The sequence below is a fragment of the Gordionus sp. m RMFG-2023 genome, chromosome 4, assembly GCF_954871325.1.
Source record: "Gordionus sp. m RMFG-2023 chromosome 4, tfGorSpeb1-WG-v2, whole genome shotgun sequence".
Taxonomy (NCBI): domain Eukaryota; kingdom Metazoa; phylum Nematomorpha; class Gordioida; order Chordodea; family Parachordodidae; genus Gordionus; species Gordionus sp. m RMFG-2023.
Genome location: NC_088778.1, coordinates 24,028,146 through 24,047,631, shown reverse-complemented (window position 1 = coordinate 24,047,631; position 19,486 = coordinate 24,028,146). Strand labels below are relative to the sequence as shown.

General features: G+C 24.7%; 2 protein-coding genes across 2 annotated transcripts in view; one reads left to right on the top strand and one right to left on the bottom strand.

Moving 5' to 3' along the window:
• Window positions 1-5,618: 5,618 nt before the first annotated feature.
• LOC135928512 (protein FAM32A-like) lies at window positions 5,619-6,252 on the bottom strand. Its single transcript, XM_065464975.1, has 4 exons — window positions 6,114-6,252; window positions 5,951-6,071; window positions 5,857-5,910; window positions 5,619-5,816 (listed from the first exon to the last, which is right to left on the bottom strand). Exons 1-4 carry the CDS (start codon window positions 6,194-6,196, stop codon window positions 5,748-5,750), a joined length of 327 nt encoding a protein of 108 aa, XP_065321047.1. The 5' UTR covers window positions 6,197-6,252; the 3' UTR covers window positions 5,619-5,747.
• A 3,437-nt stretch (window positions 6,253-9,689) lies between these two features.
• The window catches only part of LOC135928416 (kinesin-like protein KIF2A), a 33,229-nt gene continuing 23,432 nt past the window's right edge, over window positions 9,690-19,486 (top strand). Inside the window, exon 1 of the mRNA XM_065464876.1 lies at window positions 9,690-9,834. Coding sequence (XP_065320948.1) covers window positions 9,786-9,834 — 49 coding nt within the window. The 5' untranslated portion in view covers window positions 9,690-9,785. The remainder of the gene's footprint in view (window positions 9,835-19,486) is intronic.

Genomic DNA, 19,486 nt, shown 5'->3' with positions numbered 1-19,486 from the left:
TTATGATGTGGCTGATTGTTTAACGTTTTGAATGTCATGGCGTAACTTGTGCAATTTTAATTATAATAAGTTTAAAACCAATTTTCACAACTTTGTATTAAATATAAAAAAAACAACTTCAAAATCCATTAAAATAATAATATTTACAGGGATCCAAACCAACCCTGAACCGTTAAACCGCTAAAAACCAGTATTTTTTATTGAATCTGAACCGAACCTAAACCGCTAAAATAATTTCTAGCTGAAACTAAACCGAATCGCTAAAATGCCTCTGAACCAGTTCGAGCCTCATGATTTTATTCTTATAAAATAATATGTAAGTTATTATTAGCATATTGAAAAATATATTTGAATTATTTTAAAGATTATCAACAATCACATTTGATTGATAAGTGTCGGCCCTAATTTTTATAAACTTTAGATATTGTCATTTTACATTTTTTAAATATTTTAAGCTTATAAATTATATTGCTTAGAGAAAAATTAAACCCAAAATATTATTTATCAAATCTGATATCATATTGGCAGTGCCGGCTACCCAAGTTAGTGTGGAAAGATGTTTTTCAACAATTAAATTTATACTCTCTCTTTTTATAGATGTAATTTGAATGAGACGAATTTTGAAAATATATTAATTGTGCGGCTTAATAAAAAAAAAATTGGTTAATGATGCTTACTACCAAGTGAATGTATGGAAATATTTTAAATACCAATCTAATTTGCTAAATACCGACCAAAATTTATTAAAATGTAATAAGACCCTTATTATTTAATATATTAATATGGAATCACGTGGTCGAGTCCGGCCTTCTATATATCATCCCCCCAAGGATGGATCCACCAAGTTAGAATAAGAAAAAAAACGGTTAGGGTCCACTAGATCGTATGAACATTTGTGAAAAACGTCAAATGACCTAAAATGGCCACAAATATATTTGAAGCGATTATAAAATTGTATAATTTTGAAACGTTGTTACAGATTTGGCAAATAAATAAAAAAATGCTTTTTATTTTAAATTAAATTTAAATGGCTAAATGGTAATTAATATTTATATTAATACAATAACAGTATATATTAAAAAATAAATAGCAGATAATTTACAATATTTTAGCAAACTCTTAATGCTCTAGATCCATTAATATATAATAGAGAGCACAATTGTATTATAAATATATCTTTGATATAACATCATTAAAATTTATATGAAATATCTCATAATAAAATTTTTAATTAATATATAAAAATGCAATCTCTTGTTTTTGCATGATAATGTATAAATTGAATTAAATTTTTGTTAGAATAGATAATATTATTGTTGTATTTTGATTTGATCAAACTATATTGAACCATTTGAATTTTAGAATTTGTATAATAATAGCTTTGTTTAAAAATGATATAAATAGCAGATAATTTACAATATTTTAGCAAACTCTTTATTATAAATATATCTTTGATATAACATTATTAAAATTTATATGAAATATCTCATAATAAAATTTTTAGTTAATATATAAAAATGCAATCTCTTTTTTTTGCATGATAATGTATAAATTGAATTAAATTTTTGTTAGAATAGATAATATTATTGTTGTATTTTGATCAAACTATATTGAACCATTTGATTATTAGAATTTGAATAATAGCTTTGTTTAAAAATGATATAAATAGCAGAAAATTTACAATATTATAGCAAACTCTTTATTATAAATATATCTTTGATATAACATTATTAAAATTTATATGAAATATCTCATAATAAAAATTTTAATTAATATATAAAAATGCAATCTCTTTTTTTGCATGATAATGTATAAATTGAATTAAAATTTTGTTAGAATAGATAATATTATTGTTGTATTTTGATTTAATCAAACTATATTGAACCATTTGATTATTAGAATTTGAATAATAGCTTTGTTTATATGCACTCTTTGTTTTGCCTAGTTTTCTAAAAAAATAATTATTATATGCAAATTAAATAATATATACTTTACAATTTTCTTATTGATAATTGTTGCGATTTAGCTTTAATCTCTTGGATTTTCATAATTATTTTGGGAACAAACTACTTTGGGAACGAACTATTGCAAATATGCTTTTTTTTGGGAACGAACTATTGCAATACGACAAAAAACCTATTTCCTAAATTTTCATACGAATTAGAGGGACGATACCAAAAAAACATGATCATTCTCGGGATTCGAACCCAGGAGCATAGGATAAGTAAGCGAAGCTCTTGCCTACTAGGCCATAGAGGCTTTTCAAAAATCACGATTTTTCAAATATATATTATAAATATATTTGGTAGTGCCTATCCAAATGAAAAATGAACAAAATTCAAATTTGATAGATGGTACCTTAAGGTACCAAGCATCATTAACCAAAAAAATTTAAGTATAAAAAAGTAAAATATTGTTCATATTAAAATTAATCATTGATATTTATTTTTATATAGTGTTGTGATGATTTAATGAAACATATTATGATTAAATTCAAACTCATTTATATAAAATTATAATATTTGCAAAAATAATTAAAATAACAAAAAGAATAATAGAAGAAATTTCAATAATGCTTTGTCTATATTTTAATTATTTTTGCAAATATTATAATTTTTTATGAATGGGTTTGAATTTAATCGTCAATATGTTTCATTAAATCATCACAACACTGTATTTATAAATTATATTTTATAATGTGCAATTAATGAAGGTTTAATACATGTGTTTTTTAAATTAATGACAAAATAAAAAACATTTTTACATAATTCGAATGTAGGTTTGAATACAAAAGTGTTCAAACCGGTTTTTAGAGGTTGGAACCGAACCGATTCTTTATTTTTTTTAGAAACCGAACCTGAAACTTGAACCGTTATTTTTAACTGAACCCCAACCGAACCGATATTCATTTCGGTTTGGATCCCTGAATATTTATTTCATGCACAATTAAAGATTATCTCTTCTTTTTAAATAATTCTTATAAAATATAATTGTCTTTCTTTTTCTTTGATAAAATAGCAAAACTAACAAAAATATGATGCTCAATTAAAAATTTATCATATTTTCAATAATTCTCATAAAAAATAATTGTCCTTCTTTTTCAATGATAAAATAAACATACAAAACTAAACTAACAATAACATTGCAACACATGTTAAATTTAAAAAAAATGTCCATTAATTTCGAAGAATATGGCATATTTAATATGAAATCTTATGGAAATGTAAGAAAGTAGAATTCAAAATTTTATTATTATATGAAAGTGATAATTGGGATGTTAATAACACACAGACTAAAAACTTTAAGTTTTTGTTAACAGATGTCTGAGACTAATTAACGGTTATATATATCCTAAAGTTATCTCAAATGTTAGTTTATGGAAACTATCAAAAACACACTCCAGTCGCAGTACAACTGAAAAAAGAATTCAGCTATTTGCGCATATTTTGAGAAATGCGGGAGATAATTTGCTTATGAAACCCTTAGTTGGCTTCCAATATATAAAAACAAAAGATATTGTAATTACAAAACTTACTGGCTAAATAAAACTATATTTGGCATTCTAAATTTGAATATAAGTCTAACTCAATTTTCACATTTAAATAATAACAAAAGTTTTCCATTAACAAACTTATTAAAATAAATACCAACTACCTAATAAACCGATAATTTCCTTACATAATTATTCCATCTTTTGAGCGATCAGTTACTCCTTTTCTCTTCTACTATATCAATTTCAAAATTTACTATATATTCTTTATATCTCTAAACCTAACATTGTACAATCATTGGACGGCTATTCGATTTATTTTGCTCAATGTAAGTCTTTAAAACTATATTTTAAAATATTATCCTAACATGTTATTATATTCATTTAAGCTGAGTCATATTATTTATTCATACTTATTTTTGGTTTCTCTCAATACTAATTTAAAATAAAATTAATATAGCCAATATTACCCTTCCATAATCAAATTTTATTTAATCGGGCATGAGCTTTTTACCTCTCCTTTTATTTTCTCATGGACGTTTAAGAAAGGGTCTTTGCCTCTTGCGCGCACAGGTAACTGCGGCCTGCCCAAAAAATGGTACTTATTTATTTCAAATCTTTTATCCCAGTTAGATGGGTTTTTTCTTGAGAGAACGAAGCGTTGTTCGTTGTATATATATCTCATATCACATTTTAGCTCTAGTGCGCTTAATATCACATAAAATTTTATTAAAAATCAGAGAAATTATAGTTGCATTAAATTTCAAGACCTCCAAATGATTTAATCAATTTGGAAACAAAAAATGTTTAGAAGCAATAGATCATACATCAGTTATTTTAAATTTGGATGATAAAGATCCTTTCATTTAAAAGCTTTTGAACCAGATAATTAGGAAAATGATATAATGCATGACAAATAACATTCTAAAACTTTAAAATTAAATTTACATACACATTGGCAAAGTATTTTGATGATTCTCGAATGTGAGTTGTACTAACAAAGCCCCAATCAATATTATGTTAAATAGAATGGAAGAACATGCCCTTAAATTTTTTTGGTTCTATTTAGTGAAAGATCTACTCAAATTCCTACTACCATTTTAAAATATCGTGGATATTTTATCATCTCAAAAAGAATGACAATAAATTTAGCTTTAATATTTCACAGAGAAATAGCTAATCACTTGATCGTTAATGTGAATGATAATATTTATTTTTTTATAAGTTATATTTTTTTACAAGGTATTCCACACATTTAGTTTCAAGATTTCAAAAGAAAGTGAAGTGAACAATTATCTTAAGGGAAGTTTCACCACTGTTAAACATGCTACTGCACTTTTATCTCACTGAAGATAGACTAAATAGTAGAATGTGAACAAGATTTTATTATGATTACATAAATAATTTGGGAATAAACACTATCTAATTGTCCTCTGCAAAACTATATCATGAATGATTTGGAACAAGAATGTTATTTATTTTTTTCGCATTTATATCTTCACAGGATAGTTTTATTTATTTAGAAAAAGAGAAGATTGGAGCTGTCTAGACATTTTGTTTTGCCAAAAAATATTTTCCAGCTTTAAGCTTTCCCAGTGTATTTTCTGAATCTAGATTAACCTTAAATAAGCTTGGTAACTTGTATGAAAACCATACTTACAAATCTCTAGTGTAAATAAAATAAAAAGATCTGCAAAAATATGTTGAATACTCACATGTAATTTTAAATAATTTTATCATATAGTGAAATGACTATTCAATGAATAATCTTTCTAAATTTTTAAATCAAATAATTAAAAGTAGAAATTGAATAATTTATTAAAGGTATAGGTAATAACATTAATTGTGGAGTATAGTTGCAACATTGTAATAAAAAATAATTATTTAAATTGCTATATTTACCTTATGTTGCTAGCATTTATTTTTATGTTTAAAATTTTGTATTTAAATATATTAAAACAATTTATCATTGTCCTAATTCTTTACTTTTCCAGAAATTTAATTGTAAAATATGAATTTCTTTAATATTTATCCAATATTTAAACAAATGTGGAATATATCATGTATATTATATTGAAACCAATTATATGAGGTAATTGCAAAAAAAATATTTTATTCTAAATAATTAATATAAATTAATCAAACCACTTTAAATTCTAATATTTGTTCAGCTTATAATAATAAAATAAGGGTCATCTTTATTAATCAATAAATGATATAAACATTATAATATAGATGTAAAATATTCTTAGACAAATTATTTAGTCCAGCTGACTTTTTGTACATCGTAATATTCTGAAAGTGAATCAAGATATTTGTTGAATTCCTAATAAAATCTTATTATATTTTTTTTAAATTAATATTACCTCAACTTTTTGTCTATGAGTCTTTTTTGCTTTATCTAATGCCCAATCAGTTAGCTAAGCAAAATTATATTATAAATTACATAACTATAATTACTTTTGCTAACTTTCTCTCTTCAAAAACCTTCTCAGCTTTCGTTTTGTTGTGAGTGATGATAACTTTTGCAAGATTTTCAGGCTTAGAAATATTTATAGGTTTGGAAATATCTTTATTTTTCCTATAACAGCAATTTATAAAGAATATATTTTATTTATATTACTTCTTTTTAGAAGATTTTGTTTTGAATTTAATTGGGCCTTTTTGATAAAATTGATCTTGATCATCTGTTGATTGTGACTCCATATTCAATTTACAACTCAGTATTTGTTAAATCTGTTATAAAAATGTTAATAAATAATTTGGCATGTGACCTGACACTATTTTGATATATTGAAAGCTAAAAATATATCATAAATAATAATATAAAAATGAATTATTAAGAGAGCAGTATTCACCTCGATCCTAATAAAATCTCAAATATTCTGAAAAAAAATATTAAAGGCATAGGCGTAGCTGGGGGGGGCATAGGGAAAATCCCCCCCCCCTTTAGATATTTATCACTTTTGGTGAATATCATTTATAGCTAATAAAAAATATCCCACTTAGTCCTTCCCCCCACTCGCTGACCACCAAAAATGTATTCATATATCTTAAATAATAATTTGATGGAAAGAATGTAAAAGTTGATATTTTTTTATAAAACTATTCATCATAATTTATACATTTTTGGAAAAATGCATTTATATATATAAAAAAAGTGAACCAATAATGTTTTTAAAGAAATGGAATATAAGCCAAAGATAAGTCTTAAGACAAAAGAAAAGTATTATAATTATTAATAATAGATCCATAAAATTACTAAATAATATAATATATAAAATATAATTTTTTATAAAGAAAGTAATATAATTATAAAACTATTGATAAATTTAAATCATGAAGATTAATTTTTAATATCATTTTTTATTTAAAATAAATAGATGGTGTTAAATAATTGAATGCAAATTGTTGCTATATTTATTATCAAGAGCATTGATTAGTAAAATTTATAAAATATTAACTGTAATATATATTCTAACTGTCAAATATGTCTATAAAAGTGGAATTTTATCTAGTATTTTGTAACTAAATTTATAGAATAGAGGAATATCTACTATATGTCTACTTTTTATAGATAAATTTCTTATACTTGTTTGGAATAAATTATTACCAATATTTTATATTAATGTACATACAAGTAATCTATTATATTTTATATAAACTAATAAAAATATATTTCATATTTGTTCCAGGCTTTTTTTTTATTAAAATTAACATCCTATATTGTAAAAATATTTAATGACTATATATAGACTAAGGTAACCTGGCCGAAGGCCGGGCAAAAGCGGGCCAAAAGCCCATCCAAAATGGGGTCTGGGGGCGAAGCCCCCAGTAATTTTTTAATTCCCTCCCCTTAGAATAATCCTGGCTACGCCTATGATTTAAGGGATAAGGTTGAAATATATTCATTTGGTTGATGCATCCTGGTAATGAGTCCATTTTAATTGAAAATTGATTTAATTTTACTATATTTAAAATAAAGTAATAACCCCCTTAGAAATCCTCTCTTCTACATTTACGAATTTTTTTTACCAAACACCCTCATATAAATATATTTTTGGTCTAATAATACCTTTATTCCTAATTTTTATACTTATTTTTTTGTGTCCTGACTTGTTCACAGATGTCGTCAACTTTATTGAAGCTAATCCTCTATCAACACAGCTTTATATTATAAATGATATTTTCGTTTTGCCTATATAGCATGTACCAAATAAACTAGGGGTGTGCTGGCTTTGACCTTTATTTACTTTTCGCAGGATGGAGGTCTACACCCTGCGCGTCGCTGGGAACGCCTTAGTTTTCATTTCATTTGTGTCCTTCATTTTTGTTTATTGGACAAGTATCCTAGCCTCTCGGTGACCGGGATGCCATTTCTAAGCTCCGAAATTCTTCTTACCATATGTCTTTATATATCATCCATCGAAGAAAAACCCGAATTAATTAAATATTATTTAATTTATAATAATAGGGTATCTAATTCGTTTTTAGTAAAACTTTGAATTTTCGATTATAAAATTTATGGAATCTCATTTTTGTAAATTTTTAAATCTAAATATATTTGATTTTTACCAAAAATCAAATTAAATCTTGCTGTATAACCACTTATGCTAACACAAACTTTTAAAGCTTTATATATACTAAACCTTATTTAAAGTTGTTTATTTTATTTCACATTTAATAAAACTAATTTCTTTTTTAGAATGTATATAATATGGATTAAAATTTTAATCAACTTAAACTAAATTAAAACTACCTGCTGAATATAAGCAATATAAATCTAATTTTTTTATAGTTTCATTTTTCAAAGGGATGAGGGTATTATTAAATTATTTTTCTGGCACCCCCTTCTATGTCCAGTATCATTTCCTTTTAAAATTAAAAAAATACTTTTTTAACCAGGTGAACCTAGACCCTGAGCCCTTAGAATACTAGATATTTTACTGAACCAACTCCTAACCATATAATGGAGGGAGGGTCAAAATAAATTTTTTTAAAAATATAACTTATTTATTTTAAAAAAATATTCAAAATCATATAGATAAAGCTATATTAAAATATATTTAAAAATCATCTAAACTATTTAAAACATAATTAAACATTTTTTTGTGAAAATCATTTTTCCTGGAATCCTTTTTATTAAATTTTAAAATACGTCATTTTTTGTAAAAATTTTACTAGCACATTTTTTGCCTTTTCATTAAATGCAAGCTGCAACGCACTCTCAAAGTATGTTAATAAAAAATCGATATAATTGTAACTTATAGATATTATGATAGTTCGCTTTTAAATTTAAAAAAAAAGAAAATATTATATTTTATATTTATATTTTATTATTTTTTATTATTATTTTATGTATTCTTCTAATTATAATGAGGATATAAATTATTTTATCGTGAATGTCAAAATATAATAATAGCAAAATAAATTATAAAAGCTGAATTTTGTTATTTCTTAAATTTTATAAGCCTTTGATTTTCTGGAAGGCGAACCCTGGACCAGAACTTAGTTATGAAATATTTTACCTAACTGGAACGTCCCTTTTTTTAGAAGGAGGGTTCACAGTCCTGTTTTTAACTTTTTAAAAAGGGAAAATAATTACACTATTTTTAAAGAACTACCTTCTGAATTATCAGCAATATAAGATATTGCAATCTAATTTCTGGTAGTTTTAAATTTCCAAAAGATATTAAACAAAATAATTTTAAATATTAAATGCAAAACAATTTTATCAAATTAAATGCACAACAATTTCATCATTCATAAAAGATACAGTGGGCCTGATTGACTGAATAACAAAATCATGAACTAGATAAAATTATTTATAATTTAATACAATAGTTTGTTCATAAAATTTTAGGTATGATCTACTCCTTTAAAATTATAAAAATATAATTCATATTTTATTTGGATCTTTTTTTTTATCTTAAGAGATACAGTTATTGCCAGGCATATTTATTGCTTAAAAAAATATTTGAAGGAACCCTAATTATTTCCAAAAAATCTTAATATACATTTTATAAAAGTTTATAAATTGATCAATAAGCTTAAGATATTTTAGCATATAAATTCTAAGCTTAAAGCTTAATTTAGCGAATAGTTAACCGACAAAATATCTAATTATAACTTAACAATAGTAAAGGCGGGACGATGCGGAAAAATTTGACTTATTCTTTTCACTATTTTCGGGAAACGATCATCTATCCGTTGTTTTGAATTTATTTCAATTTAGCTAATCGATAGAGTGAATTCTTTCTTCAATTTAACTAATCGATTATAGGTTAAATTATTTATGAATAAGCTAACCGTTGGAAAAAGTGTAGATATCCAAAGAACAAATGGTTTATATATTATATAGTTTTTTTATGATTTAATGTTTTATACTTAATTTATAATATTAGAGGCATGGTTTATAAATCATAATTTTTACATTATACTTTTTAAACTATAATTGTTGGTAGCATATAATAGATTTTTTCTGATTACAAAATTTTTAACTTTACATCACTTTTCATTATTTTTCAATAATGTCTAGTTACAATATAATCACAATACTGACATATAAAAAGGTATAGTTAAGTAATATTTGTAGATAGTATTGTAATATTTATTATTGGTTCTAATATAAAATTAGTTTCATCATAAAATTTGTTGATAATTATATCAAAAGAAGTATGTATCTAAATTGATGTTATATTAAGCTATATATCTCTATAAGCATTGATTATTTTTATGTTAGTATCTTTTAAATGGAGATTTAATAAACTTGGAGTAATTTGTAGTAAATAATTTAATTTAGCTTTCATATAACAATGAACTTATTCAGTTTTATAACCTGTATTTTATCTATAAATTTTTTTCAAGTGGGAGGGAGGGGCATATATTTTTTTGGATAATAGTGCATACAAATTAAAATCTTATTATTTTATTGTATTTTTAAATAATACATTTCATGTTCATGTCCATATAAATGTTTTTCTTTTGTTAAAATAAATTAGACTGATTTTTATTTACCCTATCTTTGTACCAATGTCATAAAAAAATAATATTTTCTATCTCAGTTAAAATATGGGCAATGTTTATGGTGAGAATAATTATATTGAACAGCTTAAGTTGATTTTAAATAATGGCTATATCAAATTTAAACAAAATATTATTATCCATTCCTTGAAATTTCATAAATAGATGTCATTTCTGCCACCCTTGGGAAAATTATCCAAGGGCTAAAATCTAGAGTTTCTAAAAATCAGTTAAATTTGTTCTTTAACACACTAGCTGAATGTGACTTGTAATATATTTTAAAATTCTTTTCTTGTTGCAGATAATATAGCAAGAAAATTATATCAAATTTTTATGTATAATGTTCTAATGTTTTTGAATAATAATTTATTGTCCCTGATCCCTGATCAGATCTTGATATCGGCAGAGCCCTAACTATAGGATTTCAAAAAACCTTTGTTTATTAACATTTAGTATGCTGTGTTATTGGCTATTTAGCTGAAAAGTTTGCTATAAATAATACCAAATATTTGTTTCAAATTGATTATATCACCTAACAATTTTTAATATTATGCTTATGATAATTTGAATATCTTAACTAGATTAAGTTCAAATAACTGGAAAGTTATATTAATGTAATCATTAAAATAAAGCCAGATTTAAGCATTGAAATTTTTAAATTTGAATTTTTTTCCCTATGAGTGAGAATTGCCTATGTGACCAGGAAGTAGGCATATTCAAAAATAAATCACACATTTTATTAACTTAGAATTATTTGAATTGTGAAATGAATATAGTTATTTTTTGTATTTGAATATTTAAATTAAATTTTTCAATAATTATTTTATAAATATCTTTAAAAACTTTTACTAAATTTTATTATATTTAATTATTAATTTTTATGAATTAGTGGAATATTTGTTTTTTTTATTAATTTTATTTTACTATTTCTAATGTTATCACAAATTTTATTTGATATCTCATACCAAACTCTAATATAGTTATAAACTAATAAAATAAAATGATAATTCCTTCTTTTAATAAATTTATTTGTGATAAATGATAACCTAAAAATTAAGCATAATTATGGGTAGATGACAATGATGAATTAAAGTATGTGGATTAAGTTGATAAAAAGTTCTCCCAAAGATAGGTCATTTGCGAACAATGTGAATACAGTCAAATAGTGAAAAAGCTACTTCAGGGTCATTCCATATTTCAACTCTACTATTGGTCATCCCTTTTATTTTTAAAAATTTTTACAAAAGTTATATATTTAATAACTACATCAGAAACGAAATTTGAACATGCTAGCATTTATATATCCAAGATATTAATGATCAAAGATGCAAAAAACGTCATTTATATCTTTTATAGATTTGGATTCAATTATTTATCAATTAATAAATAAATATGACCAGCTATGAGTTATTTTTTGACTTTAAATTATTTTATGAGCCCTGGAATGCCTTTTCGCTAAAATTAGGTTTTTAAATATAAAAATGGTCTCAAAAATGTTATAAAGTTGAAAAAATAATATATTTTATGGAAAAAACTATTTAATTTAAATAAAAGGTAAAAAAAGAAAAGATTATTTTACTGTACATGGTCATCTTATATCCAGTAGAAAGTTAAAAGCCAAATTTTTACAATGATAAGAACTTCCAATCTGCAAAAAAATTCCTATTCTTATTACCTGATTATATAATGTTTCATTCAATAATTTGCATGGCAAACGAAAATTAACACGAATAATATGTCTAAAAAATTTAAGAGGGAGTTATATTATAAATTCAGTAAAGCTTTTTTTAAATTTTGTTTTATAACATTTTGAGGCCATCTTTAATTTTTTTTTTCAAATGTAAAAATATGTTTTTGCTTAAAGTATTGAAGGAAATTATGAAAAAAAAATTGAAGAAATCCTAATCATTATATAATGCTAGTTTTTGATGTCAAATTAGCTTACCAGACTATAGAATTAGTAATATATGCCAAATTTTATATTCAAATCGATCTAGTTTTTAATTAATAACTAATTATTCAATATTCGAAAAAGGTAAAAATTGTATTTCTTTGGACATTTAACTCCTCAATATCTCCGGTAATATAAAAGCTAGCGAGTTCAAATTTCGTCTCCGACATCCTAATTTTTTATTGGAATTGAAATATTTGGCCGAAAATGCTTCTTTCTTTTTTTAAAAAAAATATAAAAAACACGTGCTAATGCTTTAAATGGTGTTTGCCTCTTTTGCCATGAAATATATATTGAACCTATCTTTAAAATTAAATCATTTTAAATGAATAATATCGCGATTTTATGATGAAACTATGATACATTCTTATTAAGGGCTCAAACCGAGTCTCTATAATCAAAATTTTAGACTCGATAAATGGCTATTTTATAAATCTCAGAGTCATTTTTTTTACCTGTTAAATATTCTAACTTGCATGTGTGTGGGGGGGGGGCGAGTGGACCTTCTCCCCAGAAAAATTGAAAAATTTCTGAAATATCATTTTTAGCAATTAAAAATGGATACTCTTGCCAGAGCCCTGCAAATTCAATTTTTGGGCCAGGTCCGCACCGATTCTTTATGTAAAACCCAACGCATTTTTATAAAGTTAAATAAAATATTTAAAAAAACACTAATTACTTTATCCTAATGTTTATGAAATTCGAATTAATTTTGATAAAATAAGAGAAAATAATATTTTTTTAAATAAATTTTTTTAGCCCAACCCGGATAGAACTAAAAAAAATGAGCACTAAATAGACTAGAACATCTCCAAACTCCAATACCCCTCCCTCCTTCATTTCCTGGATACGCTTTTGCTAATTTATGTCGTATTTGTAATAAATGCTGGGCCCCTCGAGCCGAGCAAGATTTTCCGGCCTGGACAGATAAATTATATAATGTAAAATACCTTTACAGGCTAGGTTTTAGTTTTAATTTTTTTTTTCTTCTAAAGGTGCTAATTTGGCAAATTTATGTCGTTTTCCTTCATAAAAAGAGATTATTACGGTCCACCGTGTCAAAACAACTTGCACAAAATTATTTTACTACTAGTCTGGTAAAAATAATAAAAAATAGTATTAATGTGAAAGGAAGAAAGAACAAAGAATATTATTCCCTAATATACCGAGTGTTATTTTTTAAAATCAATTTTTAAATGATTTCGCGTGATCAAGTTAAAAAAATATAGTTATATAATAATGCCCATGGAATTAAATCGAATAATTCAAGGTTATTAATAATACAGTATAATTATTTTCTTTTATCTTCGCATTTTTAAAAAAAAATATTATTCAATCGATTTTTAACAAATTTTACTTAAAGTTTATTGAATCTAATTGGTTGTTATTCCTTAATAAATTATATTGACAAATTATTGCTACTATAAAAATATTATACCTAATCACGAAGTTTATTCGATCGAAATGGCATTCTTTGCATTGCCGGATATCATGTGGGCGCGCCAGTCATTTTTTTGCTCCTAAAAAAATCATTAGATATTAAAATTAAGACCTAGGATTTAAATAAGACTATTATATTATATCAATCATAATTTGATAACATATTATACATATAAGATTATTAATCTATATCAAATCTTGAAATCCAACGGCCCCTCTATACCCGATCCTAAAACCGGTTTCTATATATGTATTTTTTTTTGAGAGGGGGGGGGTATATTTGAAATAATATTTTATTCAAGCAACTTCTAGAAATACACACTTATTAACATTTTTTTAAAAACAAATTTATACTAAAATAAAATTTTAAATTAAGAAAAGGAAAATAATATATTACATATATTTTATAATTTATTCGAACGAAGTCTACAAATTTACATCTTTATTTAAAAATATATAAATTGCCATGAGACGATCTGACTAATTTGGGATGCGGGTAATATACTAAATTTATTACCCCACTAAAAAAATGTATCCCTTGTTCGTAATTCGCGATTATAATTAACCCAATTAAGGGATTATATATAGATACTATTTAATAAATAATTTATATTTACGAAAATAATACGCAAATTTATTCCAAAAAAAGAAGAAAAAAGATGATATAATGACCTAAATTTCATTTTCTAAATCAAAATCTTGTAACATTCAAAAAATAAAAGCCTTACTTTAACCGTTTAAAAACCCCATTTTTTGATTAGCCTAAAATTTCTTTAATCTAATATATATATTTTTTAAACTTTATTTAATTTAATATATATATATTTTAAACTTAATTTAATTTAACATTAAAATTTTTTTTTTTACTATTTATATTTTGAATTTTATTTAGTTTTAAATTCTTATTCTTAATTTTGCTAAGTTAATTCATTTTTTTAGGTATTAAGTTAGGGCTGTGCCGATCTACATATTTTTCACCGAGCCTATCCTATATTTTTCGATATTAGTTCAAATCCGATTCGATCTGATTTTTCATCACACCCCTTTGAACCAAATGTAATTAAGAAATCAATATTTTTTATGCAAAAAATCGAATTATGCATTTAATTTAATTTATTTCTACAATTAAGACTATAATTAAAAAAAATATTATAATAATGTAAAATAAATATACATAACATTAAATAACATAAAAAAGAAATGTAAAAAGATCAGATCGGGTTTTTACAATTATCGGCCCGATTCGGTTTTGGAAAACGCTAAATATCGGTGCCGATCCGATATTTAATATCACCACAACCCTATTAAATACCTATAAGATATGAACCATATTGATCCTATTTTTAGAAATTTAATTTTATGCAAGAAATGTCTTTGACATGGACGCGATCAGTATTTCTAAGCGATATCACAGCTGATTCGTTACTATCGCTCACACCACTACAATTGCTTTATATTAATTCAATTTTGATTAAGGGCCTTAAGGAAAAATAATAAACCACAAATATCCAAATCATTGACCTGCAGAGGTGATTAGGCTCGGCCCGGATTTGGAAAATTTTTATTTTTAAACCCTGCCAAGGATTTAGCCCAGCTTAGATTATTTTTAAAAAAATCTTTTTTTGGTCCTTTCGAGCCAAGTTTCCTTTAGGTCTCACCTGAATAAAATATTCATATATAAAACATGGATTTTCTATTCCAATTTTTAAAATGGTTATCATAAAGCTTGAACTATTTTTTCTATGATTCCAATATTGATATAAAATTGCAATAAAAAATAAAATTATCCACCCTTCTTTTGATCAAGTTAAAATAATAGAAGTTGCCACAGCCTTCCCATTTTTCTTCCCTTTCAAAAAAAGGTGAATCTTGTTTTGGCATACAAAGTCATTTTTAAACTGAATAGTTTGCCTGTTTAAGAGATGAATGCCTTTTATTTATAATCTTACAAAATAAATTTGAAGCAAAATCATTGACATTTTTTCTTCCTCTTCCCATTTATTTTGATTTTTAAAAATCTTTTATTAAATTTTAAGAAGAATAACGAGAAAATTTATAAGAACATACTTTAATCAGGCTTCATTATCTTCATATATTAAATTACTTATCAACAGGGTTGCCAGGTAAATTATTCGATTAGGGTAGATTTTCGTGTGTGGGTGGGTTAGATGTTGATGCCCGCGCTAAAAAATATTTTTCGAAAACTTCGCCCCTCCCCCTCCAACCCTCTTTTTCCCGGCCTCCACCGGCTTAAAAAGGAAACCAATTCTTAGACTAAATTTTCAAATATTTATAAAATTTAGGGTTTTTTTTTAGAAAATGATGATCATGATAGTTTAATCATTGAAATTTATACAAATTATTTAAAGTCTCGTAACTTTATTCATTATCAGATAAAACATTAAATTTAAGAATAAGGGGGATCCGATAGGAGGGAATTGATTTTATTTATTTTAAAATTTTCTTTTTTGGGCATTTATACGTGATATTTTTATATCAAAAACCTGATTTTTGAATATTTTTTGGAATATTGGGATTTTTATGGTACATTTTGGAAATTTAAAAAAATATGGTAGTTGAGTTAAGTGTGATATATTTCGACTTTTTCAAAAAAAAATTGTGGTAGTAGTGTCTACCAGTCAATGTGATAGACCTGGCAACTATTTAAAAAAAATTTGTGGAAGTGTCTACCAGTCAATGTGATAGACCTGACATATCATTGAATGTTTTGCTCATTTTTGGCTTTTGATGATTGGGAAAACTGCCTAATTTGAACAAATATTTTTGGTAGCAAGCTACGCTACATTCTATTAGTTATTGCTAGATTTTTTGACCCTTAATAGAAAAAAAAGATGTGGGATACCTGTTTTTAACTAATTAAATTAAAAAAATTCCTTCGGATACCGATGTAGTTTGGTAAGTAAAGGCTCCATTTTTAATAGTTAAAAAACGTTGAAACCGCATTTCTATGCTTAACAAATTTTTAACTGCACATACTTATATTATCAAGGATGCCGAGCAGTACCCAAATTAGACAAGTTTAACCCATATAATATTTGTCGATCACGACAAAAGGGGGATCATTTATTTTATTTTATTAATTTTTTATGTATGTTGCCTCAATGATTTTGTTTGTTCATGTCATTTAAATTTTTTTTTCCTTCCTTTTTTTTCAAAAAAACATGTTAATAAATTATGATTTAAATTACTGTCACATCGTTATGACATTAACCTCTATGTCTGATCTAATAATGTAGGTGGGGGAATATAAGGTACATGTATTATAAATATAACTATTTTAATTAAATATATATCATTCCATAATTATTTGGGAAATTAATTTTCAACAAGAAATAATTAGTAATGAAGGTTATTTTTTTCTTCTTTTAGAACCCTGAAAAATTTAATTTATTTCGGCCCGAGCCCGATTGAATTTTATTTTTTGGTCTCAAGTCCTACCCAAATATTTAGGTTATGTTTGAGCCCGACTTTATTTTTTTTAAATTAAAAATATATATAATTTAGAATTTTTTTAAAGAAAAACTGAAAGATTCATAAAATGAAAGTTTTTTTTGTAATTTTCAGAAAAAAACATTTGGAATTTTAGGTAATTTGATCAAAAATCTTGCTTGAGCATTCTCAAAAATTTTTTTGAATATTTATATTTTGAAGAGTATTTCAAACTGAAATAAGTTAAACGCGATTCTATAGTTAAATAAAAAAAATTACCAATTGCTTTCTTTTTAAGATAAATTATTTTAATTTTTTTTTCAAAAAAACCCGTTTTTTGGGCGAAGCTTTAATCTATATCCCCACCATTTAAATACACCCTAGAAAGAAATATAAAAACTCTATAAAGTTGGTTGGTAAGCAAATATTTTTACCTGAGTTGAATCCGAAAATTTTAAAGTATCTAAGATGATTTTATAGAAATAAAAAGAAATAAAAATTTAAGAATGGGCTTTTATCAATTTTAAAAAGAATGGAAGCGAATGTTTGTCTGGATATCAATATTAAAGGTATTATGAAAACACAAAATTTTACAAAATCCTATTTTCCATGAGGGGAAAAAGGTTTGGTATTTTGACCCTCTCCCCTTTGTCTCCACTACACTGGATACAGAGCTCAAGTATTTAGAGTTCTCATTACAGGTTAGATTAATATTAATGTAAATGAGTTTATGTTGCCTGCGAAATATATTTTAAATGAGTAATATAGTTAGTTCGATCGTTTATCGAACTATTTCAAACTTCTTATAAAGAACATGTTTCCTTTCTTTACTTTATTTTTATTTGATTCTTAGAAGTGGCCTAAACATAGTCCAGCGTGTCTAAAAATAATATTTTATATATGTATATATATTTATTAAAACGTTATTTTTTTTGAGCAAGACTTAATCAAAGAAATAATAAACTTTAACAAACACTATGTTTGAATGACGATTGCATTGCAGGGCGCCACTGAAGGAAATGAAAAAATCTATGATAAAGGGCAGAGGGAGGGGTTAAATTGAGACTTGCATTTTTGATTCGTTATACCTTTTAACATTAAAAATGACAAGTATTAAAACTTACTGTTTAATAGTTATAAACTATATATTAATATAAAAAAAATTAAATGATACTTATAAATATATTTATTTGAATCGACGCGGAAATGATAAAATTAAAGTATATTATAATGATAAACTTTTATCATTTTTTTAAAAAATATAAAATGTTAATGTCATTATTTTTAAAAATAAAATGTAATTAAAATTGCGTGATATTTTTTATCTTACAAATTTTTAAAAAAGAATTGCCCTAAAAGTAGTATTCTCACATTATAGATTCTTTAAAACATTTTTTCACCAAAAAATAATAGTAATTGTCACATTATCTACTAAGAGAATGACCGCTTAAATTTTATATGTTAGCGGCGTCGATGTGTTGATTTTTCAACTTTAAATTATATTTTAAGCGCGATTTTTTAAATTTAAAAATCTGATAACTGAAATATATTCCAACATGTTTAGAAGACCTATCGTATGATTTGTATACAATTTTTCCTTGTAACTTGAGTCATATAAAATTTATATATAAAAATTCCCTAGGTTCAACTATGTATTTTTATGAGATAAATTTTTTTTAAAAGCAAAAGTGATAGGCGCAAATTGTCCGTTGGTGGAAATAGCAATAGGTGAGAATATAATTACCGAGGGTTTTTATATTTAATCTTTTATTTAGTCTCTGCTACTTAAGCCGGTTACTGTTTATATTGGCAGGGAAGGATTGTATAATCATAATTTAGAGACTTGCTCATGGAACAATGAGTGGTCAACCAACGGTAGACTATCTTCAGCTGAAAGATTAAGATGTTGTAAAATGTTAGGAGAGCCCTTTTTTTTAAAAGGGGGCTTATTAATTTTATTGATCGAAGAGTGGCGTTGATACCAACCTCGACTTTTAATTCAGTTTTAAGTCATGTCTTCCTCAGTGTAAAAAATATTTTCGAAAGATTTTTGTTTTATATCGAATTTCCAATGAATGAATGATTCTCTAAAAATTTTAAAAAATACAGTGAAATCTCGACTTCCAATATTG